Source organism: Bufo bufo, chromosome 1, assembly GCF_905171765.1.
Source record: "Bufo bufo chromosome 1, aBufBuf1.1, whole genome shotgun sequence".
Lineage (NCBI taxonomy): Eukaryota > Metazoa > Chordata > Amphibia > Anura > Bufonidae > Bufo > Bufo bufo.
Window position 1 is genome coordinate 726,060,930 of NC_053389.1, and position 12,670 is coordinate 726,073,599.

General features: G+C 44.3%; 1 protein-coding gene across 3 annotated transcripts in view; it reads left to right on the forward strand.

Moving 5' to 3' along the window:
* The window catches only part of RAB11FIP1 (RAB11 family interacting protein 1), a 41,734-nt gene that overhangs the window by 28,851 nt on the left and 213 nt on the right, over positions 1–12,670 (forward strand). The window contains exons 6-7 of one of the 3 annotated variants that reach the window (XR_005775631.1): positions 1,984–3,514; positions 3,551–4,074. Coding sequence is in view for 1 of the 3 variants with exons in the window: in XM_040414380.1 (XP_040270314.1) it covers positions 1,984–2,193 (210 nt within the window). In the remaining 2 variants the exon portion in view is untranslated. Of the gene's footprint in view, positions 1–1,983; positions 4,075–8,681; positions 8,688–12,670 lie in introns of those variants that run through there. The other 2 variants (XR_005775630.1, XM_040414380.1) reach the window with 2 other exon arrangements.

Here is a 12,670-nt window from a genome sequence, read left to right on the forward strand (position 1 = left end):
ATAGCATTTAACCGTTTCTGGCTTATTAACCTTCATCAGTGCTGTAAACTTCAAGAGCCAGGAGACAATTTAACTTTTTCTCTAGTGGCCCAGTAAGAAGAACTTCCAGAGACTTGGAGGCAGCGACACTTCTCGAAGTGGGTTAGTTGCCCCTTTTCTGGGATTTTTTTTTAGCCGTACTTCACCATTGAGGATATGTGAGAACCTAAAGGAGCATGTCTAAGAAACCGGCTTGTCCAGTTTCCCTTGTGCCGCCTGTCCTAATAGATCATCATAGCCTGCATTTCCTCTATCTACATGATCTGGGGGACTGGTAAGAAGGAACAGTTGGCTAATTATAATTAATGTTCCTTGCAAAGAAATAAATGATAGAAGCGAAAGGCGATGAATGAGCTTTTCTTCTGCCTGTACTCACTCTGGAACGAGTGTTGATGACCTAATGGGCAGAGCTGCCATCAGATCCAAGGCTCCCGGGCAGTACACCAGAGCTGCATGTATGTGATGCCGCAGCAACAAACCTCATGTACATCTGCCTCTCCATGTCCCCTATTTATTCTGCAGAAATTGCATTGGGGCAGATTTACTAAGTGCAACTAAGTTTTAGAAAGTGGATGGTAAATCTGGCACACCTTTAAGACTGTCTAGGCCAGTGGTGGTGAACCGAGGGCACTGGTGCCAGAGGCGGCACTCAGAGCCCTCTCTGTGGGCACCCGCACCCTGGATAAAGTCTATGGTGTACCAATATGCCTTAGACTTTTCCTGCCATTCATCAGCGCAGGACGCACTATGACCGACACAGGCAGCGCACTGAATGTAGGCAGACTGTTATAGCTAAATGATACAGTACATGGAAGATATACTATATGGGACTGTAGTATTCAGGTTTAACTGCCATGTTGGCACTTTGCGATAAAGAGGTGGGTTTTGGGTTGAAGTTTGGGCACTCGGTCTGTAAAAGGTTCGCCATCACTGGTCTAGGCTTGGTTTATCCTATCAGTCATCTTACTTTATGACAATTTTGCTCCACAATTTTGACACCTTTTTTGGTGCTCGTTGTGGAGTCTGCTACGCTTATGAGTATTAGTCCACATTCACAGTCAGTGTTTTGGTCAGTGTTTAATCCATGATTTCCACCAGTGATTGTGAGGTGCGGATCAAAAACCCAGAACAGGTGCAGATCTTTCCCTTATACCTTACCTCTGTGTAGGTTCTGGTTTTGGCTCACAAGAGCTGATGGAAATCACTGACGTGTGAACTCGGTCTTGGGGTATGTCCAGGGGGAACAGACAGGATTTCGCAGTGAAGCTGTGTGGCATGTAGATTATGTTGCAGGTTTAGGCCCCCGTGGCGGTGCTGCAGCCCGCAAAATCTGTGATGCCGAATGCCCACGGAACGGCACCCGTGTATTGCAAATGCGGTCTGCAATACGGCAACAGGGCGCACATGCCCGTGTGAAAGAGGCCTTAATCCTATTGTGTGAAATCCACAGAAACTTAAAGCGGTAGTTCTATTGATGACCTTTCCTCAGGATAGGTTATCCATATCTGATTTGTGGGGGTCCGACACCTGGCACCCCCTGCCGATCAGCTGTATGAAGAGGAGGCGGCAGTCATTAGACTACGCGTCTTCTCTGGAGCCGTGGTGTAGTGTGATTACAAGTATTCTCTCCAAAGTCAATGGAGCGAGTACTCGTCATTACAGGGCACTTCTGAGACAGTGTAATGACCAGGGAGTCGCACACAGCTGATCGGCAGGGGTCCCAGGTGGTGGACCCCCCGCCGATCAGTTATTGATTTAGCTGCACTACCCTTTTAATGTGCTGCAGATTTGAAATCCACACCACATGGCAGTTTTTCCGTATGTGGATGAGCTTTGTTTTGCTGCTACTGTTTTTTAACCTTTTACCATTTTAGCCTTGTGTGTGACGCATCGTTGTTTCTGTTACCTGTGGCCTAACCGGTTCTGTCTTTGTTTCATTGACAGAAATATGACCCCTCAGATCCTGCCTCTGCCTACGCGGAGCTGACGCACGACGAGCTCATCCAACTGGTACTGAAGCAGAGGGACATCCTCCGCAAGAAGGATAGCCAGGTACGAGAGCTGGAGGATTACATCGACAACCTGCTGGTGCGGGTCATGGAGGCGACTCCCAACATCCTGAGATCTGCCAGTAAGAAGGCTGGCAGGATCTAACCCTGAACTGTACACCTCCAGTCAGAGTACATGAACGTACAATACGAAGGAGATCATTTTGAAGGTTGCGTGTGGTAAAATGTTTTGACACTGAATTCATGGTACTTAAAGGGGATATCCACTTTATTCCTATTCCCACCTCCCTTTCCTATCCCGATTACACCCGCCTTCCTTCTGTATGTAGATGGCTTGTAAACCTCGGCACATCCATTCCCGAGATGGTATTACTTGTCGTCATCTGAAATGGTCTCTACTATCTAATCGTACTGACCTCTCTACTATCCCCTGGATGTAAGTGCGAGCTGACGTGTGTATATTTATGTGCCTTGTATAGAACGAACCCGGGGCCGTAATGTGCCTTCCTCTTATTTAGCCGAGAGATGTATAAGAGAATCTATATTTCTTTATAAATATCAATATTTTACCTGGAAAACAAATGTATTTTTCTTTTTTTCATGAACAAATTTTATACTGACGTGCACTAATAAAGTAAGGGTACGCCGCCGAAAAAAGGCGCCATATTTCAAGGACAATCTGTGCTGGGAACTTTATTAGACTGTTACAGAGTGGTATTGCTGTTATTTCTGCTTTCTGACCCTATAAATCCTACAACCTGAATGATCTGTTCAATATATTACTGTAGAGAGTATCCGCTCACGGTGAAGACGGACCCCTATGAATGATACGGCATGTGATCACGAGCACTGTAAAATTCACTGAATCTGGCATCAATGAGAAATAAAAGGTGGCAGATTATAACTTTTTTTTTATTAAATGTCAGATGAAACTTGTATAATTTGATATCTCTAAATATTGGGAGCACTTCACTAATGTATAGTATATTAAGATGTAGCCAGATTGACAATCTTCTTTGCTAATTAAATGCCTAGACTAAGAGGCTAGCCATGCCAGCAGCGTCGCTGTCAGTGTCAAATGGGTATTCCAAAGACGAGCTATTATTATTTCACCAACAGTAATGTTGGGGAGGGGTCCTGAATGCTGGGGCTCACTTGCTCAGTGATTTTAAATATCTTATCTGGTTTGAATAGTTGAAGGGGTCTTCCAGGCTCTTGATACTGATGACTGATCCTCAGGATACATTAACCTCCGACAGGCGAGGGTCTGACACTTTGCAGCCCCCACCATTAGCTGTTCCCTGCAGCCTCCAGTGCACAAATGGAGCAGGAAGCACAGCTCTGTTCAAAGTGTAGTGGCCGTTCTGGGTACTGCAGTGACATGAATGGGAACTGACCTGCAGTAACCCAGCACGGCCACTACACTGTGAGCGGAGCTGTGCTTCCTGCTCCACTCAGAGTTTGAGGTCCCCACTGATCAGATATTAATGATGTATCCTGAGGATCGGTCATCAATATTAAGAGCCTGGAAGACCCCTTTAAGTGCCTCACAATATGCAGTCTCCTTTTACCCTTACACCTCAGGCAGTATAACTACCAACGTGCCTTCTGAGACACAGGCCCCCATGCTTTTGTAGCCCACAAAGGGAGCCTAGGTGACCTGTGCTTGTAGAGATCACATCACTGTGGCCTATAGGGGTTGTCTTGGACATTTACATGAAGACCTGTCTTTAGGATCACTACCAGGCACAGCACCTTACACCCGAGGATAAGCCATCACGTAAAGTCCCGGACTTCTTCTTTAAGGTTATTACTGAATGATCCTGCTGCTCCCAAGACGCTGATCTGGGGAAACACTTTTGTGCCTCTACTTGATGCTGGTTTAAAGTGGCGCCCATACTGTCCAGCACCTGCTGGCCCCTCTAGCAGCACTTTATGAAGTATATACTGATATTATAAGCTGGCATTTTTCTCTTTTTGTAGTGATGATATATTTATAAAATTAATAAATATGTATTTAAAATTTTGGGAGACTTGTGTGTCTTTTTTACTCCTCCTAGCAATTTCTTTGATGGTTGCAGGTTCATATACCCACTTTACATCTTTAATGGAGATATTATATCAGAAGTTACAGCAGTAGGCCACAGTTTGGTTATTAATTTTTCTTTACAGAGGAAATAGAGGGGTTACCTTGTAATATATATTCATGACCTGTCTTCAGGATAGGTCATCAATATCAGATCAGTTGGGGTCCAACTCCCCTGACGATCACCTTTTCAAAGAGGCCATGGCGCTCAGTGACCAGCTAGGCCAGTAATGCCATCGTACGTTGGTCACGTGGCCTAGGTGCAACTCTGTCCCATTTAAGTGAATGGGGCTAAGTTGCAATACCAAGCACGGCCTCTGTACAATAGGCGGCGCTGGGGTTGGTAAGCTGTGAAGAGACCACAGCGCTCACCCGAGCTCCGGTAAGTGCAGCAGTCTCTTCAAACAGCTGGGGTGCTGGGAGTCGGACCCCTGCCAATCTAATATTGGTGACCTACCCTGAGGATAGGCCATCCATATCAAATTCCTGGACAACCCCTTTAATATGGTTTTCAGTTATGGTGGCCATTATAGTGACAACAGGAGGTGTATAGCAGTAGGTAGTTTGGTCACTGAGCAGCTTACTGAAAGTGACGGCTTCACCGTCAGTTGTTGGGTGACATGATCCCTCTCTGCAGCTCTAAGAAGGACTCGAGTAATGCGGTCTGAGTGCTGCGTGATCCTTCACAGAGCTGCCGAGAGGGATCATCTCATGTACCATATGTCTTCACATAACCCAGCAGTGTTTTTCTATCCTAAGCTGTTTAGTGGATGCCTTTACCCTCACGAATGCGGACCCATTCACTTAAATGGGTCTGCAAACCCGGAGATGCGGTGCGGAAGCACGGATCGGAACCCCACGGAAGCACTAAAAAGTGCTTCCGTGGTGTTTCTGGCCGTGCGTCCGCCCCGTAAAAAAGTAGTGCATGCACTACTTTTTTGCGGTGCAGACCTTCGGATGCGGATCGAGGACCCCATTCACGTGAATGGGTCCACGATCCGCATGCGGCTGCCCCACGGTCGGTGCCCGTGCATTGCGGACAGCCATTTGTGGTCCGCAGCACAGGCCCGGCCAGCATGAGCCCTTAGGCTGAGAAGGATCAGTTTCAATGTATTTTGAATAGGTTTTATTTTTGTAGCCTTTTTTTCAGGTGTTTTTCTTTTTCCTTAGGCATCTCTATGGGAGTGGAAAAGCCTTTATAAAATTTTACAATTCTAAAAACACTTGCTGGTACCACCAAAAAAAATTGAATTCTACAGATTGTGGTGAGTTTTCCAGGCAGAAATCTGCATTAGAAAATCGCTGGCAGATCGGTAGCTGAAGTGGTTGAAAACTCTGAATTAGTGGCAAATTTTGCCCATGTGAACGTAGCCTAACATTACCTGCCCATTGATTGCAATGAAAATCCGAGCTGTAGGTCTTGCAGTGTAGATTTTCTCTCCACGTCACAAACTGCACAGAGTTTACATGCAAAGTCTTTGTTTTCCACTATGTGTTTTAGGCTACTTTCGCACTTGCGGTAGCAGGTTCCAGCAAGCTGTACCAGCGGGGGAGCAGCCTGCCGGATCCGTGCCAACGCTAGCCCACCGTGCCACTGTAGGATTGGCCGCAGCACTGCAAACAAGTTGAGAGGAGGCCAAACAAAAACCGCACCGTGATGTAGTTTTTGTCCGGCCGCCTCGTGGCATGTTTGCCGTGCGGCAGCTGGACCTCTGGCCCGCCCCCATTATAGTGAATGGGGCCGGAGCGGACTTCCAGCGGCACAGTGTGCTAGCGTCGGCACGGATCCGGCAGGCTGTTCATCCGCTGGACCCTGCTGCCGCAAGTGTGACTGTATCATTAGCCACGTTAAATGGGGCTAAATCTGCAGGCAGATATGAAGCATGTAAATTAAAAATGCGCAGTCAATATCAGAGGGTCAGCCTCAGTTTTCTGCCGACTTGCACTTTCTGATGTGTGAACATCTCCTAGGGCAGGGATGCCCAACCTGTGACCCTCCAGTTGTTGCAAAACTATAACTCCCAGCATGCCCTGATAGCTGTAGCCTGTCCAGGCATGATGGAAGTTGTAGTTTTGCAACAGCTGGAGGGCCACAGGTTGGGAATCCCCTGTCCTAGGGTATCTCGCACTCATGCTCCACTTTACAAAGGTCCTCCTCGAGAAACACTATAAAACAAAGGGATGAAGTGAGGTGAACGTTCAGATATGATGTCATAGTAGTTGTTCACTTAGTAAATATCTAAATTTAGCTTTATGTGCGAGTTACATGAGTAATCACAGGAACCAGCAAGCCATCATCGGACAAACACTGGATGGAGCTGAATCCGCTGTACACTTCATGTGTAGCACACGCTATGACTAAATGCTGGAATATCTGTTAGTCCTCTAACGATCAGATCTGGTGACCTGACCCAACGTCCTTCCCACCACTGACTCTACCTGAACCTACAGCATTTGGATGCTAATTATCTTTAATGAACATAGTAACTCATCTGTGAGCAAAAGTATTTGCTTCCCTACATCCATTACTAATGCGTATTTGTCACAAGGGCACAACTCTGGAGGATTTATCACGACTACTGTTCTAGTAAGTGGACCGGCAGAAACCAAAGCAACATTGTATGATAAATGAGGGCGCATGCTAGGGCTGCACGATATGGGAATTTTGTGCGATTGCGATTAGGGCCCTAAAAATTGCGATAACGATATGCGATGCGATATTTTAAGGGAATTGTGCTAGAGGTCTATTTGCTTGGATTTTCCCATATGAGCCGCTGATGCGGCTGGGTATGACATAGTTATGTGGGGGGATCTGTGGAGGACGCTGTTATGTGGGGGGATCTGTGGAGGACGCTGTTATGTGGGGGGATCTGTGGAGGACGCTGTTATGTGGGGGGATCTGTGGAGGACGCTGTTATGTGGGGGGATCTGTGGAGGACGCTGTTATGTGGGGGGATCTGTGGAGGACGCTGTTATGTGGGAGATCTGTGGGGGACCTGCGGAGGACACTGTTATGGGGGACCTGCGGAGGACACTGTTATGGGGGACCTGCGGAGGACACTGTTATGGGGGATGTGTGCTATGACACATGGAGCCACGAGGGGGGCCAGCATAAGACACACATATAGCATCTTATGCTGGTCCCCCTCATGGCCCTATGTATCCCCTCATGTGTCCTAAACTGCGCACATAACTCTCCTATTCATAAAATGGCCAGCCTCTGTACTTTCACTATGAATGCACTGCAGAGAGCGGCAGTGAGCGAGCCGGCCGGCGCCTGACTGACGTCACTGTCACGCTCCTCCCACTTAATTCAGGAAGCAGGAGCGTGACTAAGTGACGCGCCGGCCGCCTTTCTCGCTCCCGCTCGCTGCAGTGCATTCATCGTGAAAGTAAGTACAGAGGCTGGCCATTTTATCAATATATAATATTCATATATAATCGCGGCATTTTCGGGTCGGCCAAATCGCATTTGCCGATTATCGCGATTCAATTATTTTTGCGATATATCGTGCAGCCCTAGCGCATGCTGTTAGTAAGGCCTCCTGTACACGACAGTTGTTTTTTTGCGTCCGTCAAAAAAAACTGATGCAGCATCTGTTTTTTTTTTTGGGAGGATTGTTTTTTTCCCCCACAGATCCCTTGTAATAAATGCCTATCCTTGTCCGCAAATGTGAAAAAAGTAGGACATGCACTATTTTTTTTTGCTGAAGGGAAACACTGACAACGGACGCGGAACACAAACGGATGAACTATCAGCATTTATTTATTTTTTTTGCTGACCCATTGAAATGAATGGGTCCCCATCCTATCCGCAAAAAAAAACTGAACGGAGGCCGAGAAAAACAACTGTCGTGTGCATGAGGCCTAAGTCTGGTGCATGTCTGACTCCTACTCAGGTATCTTTTTATCTAGACACTTTTTCAAAACTGTCTAATCTAATGAGACTGCCGACCGTGTGAATGTAGCCGAAAATTGTCTAAACCACAGACGGGTAAGTTGGCACACTGCATGTAAACCATTTTTCTGGCTCCACTTGGACACGCTGGGATAATTTATTACAAGGGGAATTTTTGAAGTCCCCTTTGCTTGTCTGTCTTGCCATAATTTGATAAATTTGGAGCATCTTTAAACACTTTTTCTTATAATATTATTCCAACCAGCATGAGATTACATTTTTTGTGACTTTTTGAAAAAGTTGCAGTTGAAAAATCTATTGTAAATCTATATACCTAGGTAGCCACATCAGCTTCACAACAGCAACGTATGCCAAATTTGTTACTCCCCCCCAACTGTATTTTTTGCTCCATAAGATGCACTGGACCATAAGACGCACCTAAGATTTAGAGGAAGAAGATGAGAAAAAAATATTTTTCATCAGACCCCCCAATCCTCATCGGTCCTCAGATCGGACCCCCCCCCTCCCACCCAACCCAATCCTCATTAGACCTCAAGTCAGATATTTATTGATTATTAGACCTCAGATCAGACCCTCTGATTATTAGACCTTGGACCCCTATTCCTTATTAGACCTAAGATCAGATCAGAAGGCTGTCTAGACATGCACTAGATTTATCTCAGAACCGTATGCTGCTGCATGGCTAGACACTTCTGTCTAACTTTACACCAACTATTGCTTGGCACCATGGTGCATTTTAAGACATGCCCTCTTTCCTGCGAATACATGCCACGCATCTTTCCTGGTAAACCACGCACAGAAATTTTCTCTTTGTCTAGATTTGCCAAATAACACAGCTTTTTGGTGTAATTTATTTCAAACTCTAGGTGCAATCACATTAGTAAATGTGGGCCACTGCATGTGCTTGTAGTCGTGGGCCAAACGGCTTCATGTCCAGCTATGTAGTTAAAATATAAAGTATATTCACCAGCAGAGATGGATGGGTAGAGAACCTGTCAGTAAATGGGGAGCCATGCTGTGCAGTGCCTTTAGGATGAGAAGTAATACAATTAAAGAGGCTCTGTCACAAGGATCAACCCTATTAAATCAGACATATAGCATATAGGGTTCAGTAAAACGATACCTGCATTGTCTTTCTAGATCCCGGCGTTGTAGAGAAATGTAGGCTTTTATTTTTATGCAAATAAGCCATTGGAGCACCAAGAGGCGAGCTAATGCGGTTTGAGCACCACTCCCCTTAGATTGACAGCGCTAGATCACATCTAGCATTGGGATCTTACGCCTGCGCACTCGTTTGCAAACATGCTGCATTCTGAGCAGTGAAGGTCATTAGTGCGCATGTGCACGTTGGCATCATTACACCTGGAAGTGGAGGCACCATCGGCTTCATCTGCAGTCACCTCCACTTCTAAGTGTAATGACATCAACAGCAAGTGTGCAGACGCAAGAACTAAATGTGAAGTCTAGCGCTGGGGGCGTGTTTGGAGCACCAGGGGCGCCGCAGGAGCGGTACTCAAACCGCATAAGCCCACCTCTTGGTGTTCCAATGGCTCATTTGCATAAAAATAAAAGTTAAAATTTCTCCACAACGCTGGGACCTAAAAAGACAATACTGATATTGTTTTACTCAGCTAGATCAACCCTACCAGGCTATATGCCTGGCTTAATAGGGTTGATCCTGATGACAGAGCCTCTTTAGGCCTCAGCTTTTAGAATTAACCACTGGTCCCTTGGCAGGTGCCTTGCTCACTCTCTTCTTTTCCTTTTCTTTCATGCTCTTAGAGGCACAAACCTCCACATTTTGGGCAAATATGAAAGGCAGAATATGGTATACAAATCTGTTGTTACCTGTCTAGCCCCTATGCATATCTATCCAGTCTCTGGCCACATGGGGCACTAGCTGCAGATTTCGATTCCACACTGATAAGAGACATTTAGTGATGTGGTTCTTGGACAGACTATTGAGATCTCCATACAATGCAGTTATGTTATGCAGAATAACTGTACGGGCACAGATATATTGCTCTTGGACATTTGTGAATATATATTTGTCTATTACTCTGCCCTGAGCAATAGGTTCATGAATTGGAAATAAACGGCCACATATGATGTAAATATAAGTCTTAGAACCGTAGTAAAAGCCACCCCTCACCTGTGTAAGGAATCTTAGGAACTGGAACTCCTAAGTCATAGGAAGACATACTTTAATGTGAACTCCATTACTGACCCCCTTTAATAAGGTGCCAAGCAGTCGCATACATAGAGAAGTAAGGGCCCCATAGACAGGATCAAACCAGGCCCTCCACACAGGACAGAAGGGTTTCTGCGTGAAACGTTCTGCCTCATTTGCTAAAAGTTGTTCCTATAGAGGGACCAAGTTTTCACCTCTAGTAGAAGAGGAGATAATCCCAACTAAGACTGGGCCCCATAGCAGTTGCATAGTCTGCTGCTATGGAATTTACGCCCCTGGTGCCAAGAGAATAACTAGGCAAACATGGGCTGGCATAGTGTAAGGACATGTTATCAGCTCTGTAGTGAGAAAACTTTCCTGTGCAGGTTACTTGCATCTTCAGTTTGCTAAGTGGCTATCCTTTTTCACTTTTCGTTCTAAGAACTTGTTTCAAGAACTGAGAGGAATGAGCAATTATATGCATATTATTGTGGAATTAAATATTGTTCTATTATGTCTAGTGGTGTAACTATCTTCATAGTAGCCATAGTGAGTGCTACAGGTTCTGTGGTTCCAAGGGGTGGCACAGCTAGGCACACAATATTCTGATGCTTGCCAATGTCAACAGCTTCATCAAAAAGGTGCCTGGAAGTGAAGAGGAACAATAACAAATCCCAAAAAGCAACGGCAGAGTTACCGCCTTATCTTTATCCTGCTTCCAAAAAAGCTAAATAAAAAGCAATCAAAAAGTTGTATGTACCCTAAAACAGGACTAATGATAAAGCTCAGTTGAGAGAAAAATAAAATGTCAGAAAATGGCTCGACTTGTATCCAGAGGCAGATCAATAGCTACATGGTGCCTGTAAACCATTCCTCCAAAAAACATTTGACGCCCCTTCTCTTATGATTCCTGCCGTGTACCCAAACAGCAATTTATGACTACATATGGGGTGTTGCCATGTTCAGGAGAAAATGTTTAACCAAATTTGTGGTGCTTTTTCTCCTGTTACCCCTTGTGAAAATAAAATATGGGGAGCTTTATTGGAAGAAATGAAAATTTTAATTTCCACACCCAAGTGTTTCTAAATTCTTTTAAAAGCCTGTGGGATCAAAGTGGTCAGTACACCACTCAATAAATTCCTTGAGGGGTGTAGTTTCCAAAATTGGGATCACTTTTTGGGGGATTCTACTGTGGGGCTACCTTTGTGTGCCTTCAAATGTAACATGGTGCCCAAAAACCATTCCAGCAAAATCTGCTCTCCAAAAATCACATGGAGTCCTGCCGTGTGCCCATAGAACAGTTTACAACTACACATGGGTTGTTTCTGTAAACTGCAGAATCAGGGTAATAAATATTGAGGTATGTTTGGCTGTTAACCCTTTCTGCCTTACAGGGAAAAATCTATTAAAATGTAAAATCTGAAAAAAAAATTGAAATTTTGAAATTTCGCCTCCATTTTCCTTTAAATCTTGTGAAACATATAAAGCGTTAACAATGATTGTAAAATCAGTTTTAAATAACTTGAGGGTGTAGTTTCTAAAATAAGGTTATTCATGGGTGGTTTCTACTTCATAAGCCTCACAAAATGACTTCAAAACTCAACTGGTCCTTAAAAAAGTTGATTTTGGAAATTTCCTTAGAAATGTGAAAGTTTGCTTCTAAAAATCTAAGCCTTCTAATGTCCTAAAAAAATAAAATAACATTCACAAAATGATGCAAACATAAAGTAGACATATGGGGAATGTTAATTAATAACTACTTTATGAAGTATCACTATCCATTTTAAAAGCAGAGAAATTCAAATTTAGAAATTAGGAATTTTTCCAAATTTTTGGTAAATTTTAGATTTATTTTATAAATAAAGGTAAAACATATCGACTCACATTTACCTCTAACATAACGTACATTGTGTTATGAGAAGACAATCTCAGAATCGCTTGGATAAGTAAAAGCATTCCAAAGTTATTACTACGTAAGGTGAGAAATGTCAGATTTGTAAAAATAGGCTCTGTCAGGAAGGTGTCCTGAAGGAGTTAATGTACAGATGTAGCAGGGTTAACACACAAATTCTTAACTCAAATTTATTAACTCAACAAAAGCCATTGAAAAGCTATTTTGAAGGTGTTTGCTTAACGCATTTAGTTTAGATAACATGTCTCATAAAGCATGTGTGTTAAAGGGACACTGTCAAGTGGATTTCACTTACTGAGCTAATAACATCACCACATCAGTCTCCACGATTTACATTAAAATATACTAGTATTACTGCCCTGTGTCTTTTATTTTGTCTATAAAATCGGTTTTATTAATATGCAAAGTACCTCAATAAGGAGCCCAAGGGGATGTCCCTCCGGCAGTTGGAGTCCAGCCGCGCCCATTACTTCGGAGCTCAGCATCGCCCCACTGCTAATTTATTCACTCCTCTTCGCCAACATAATGTTTGTGC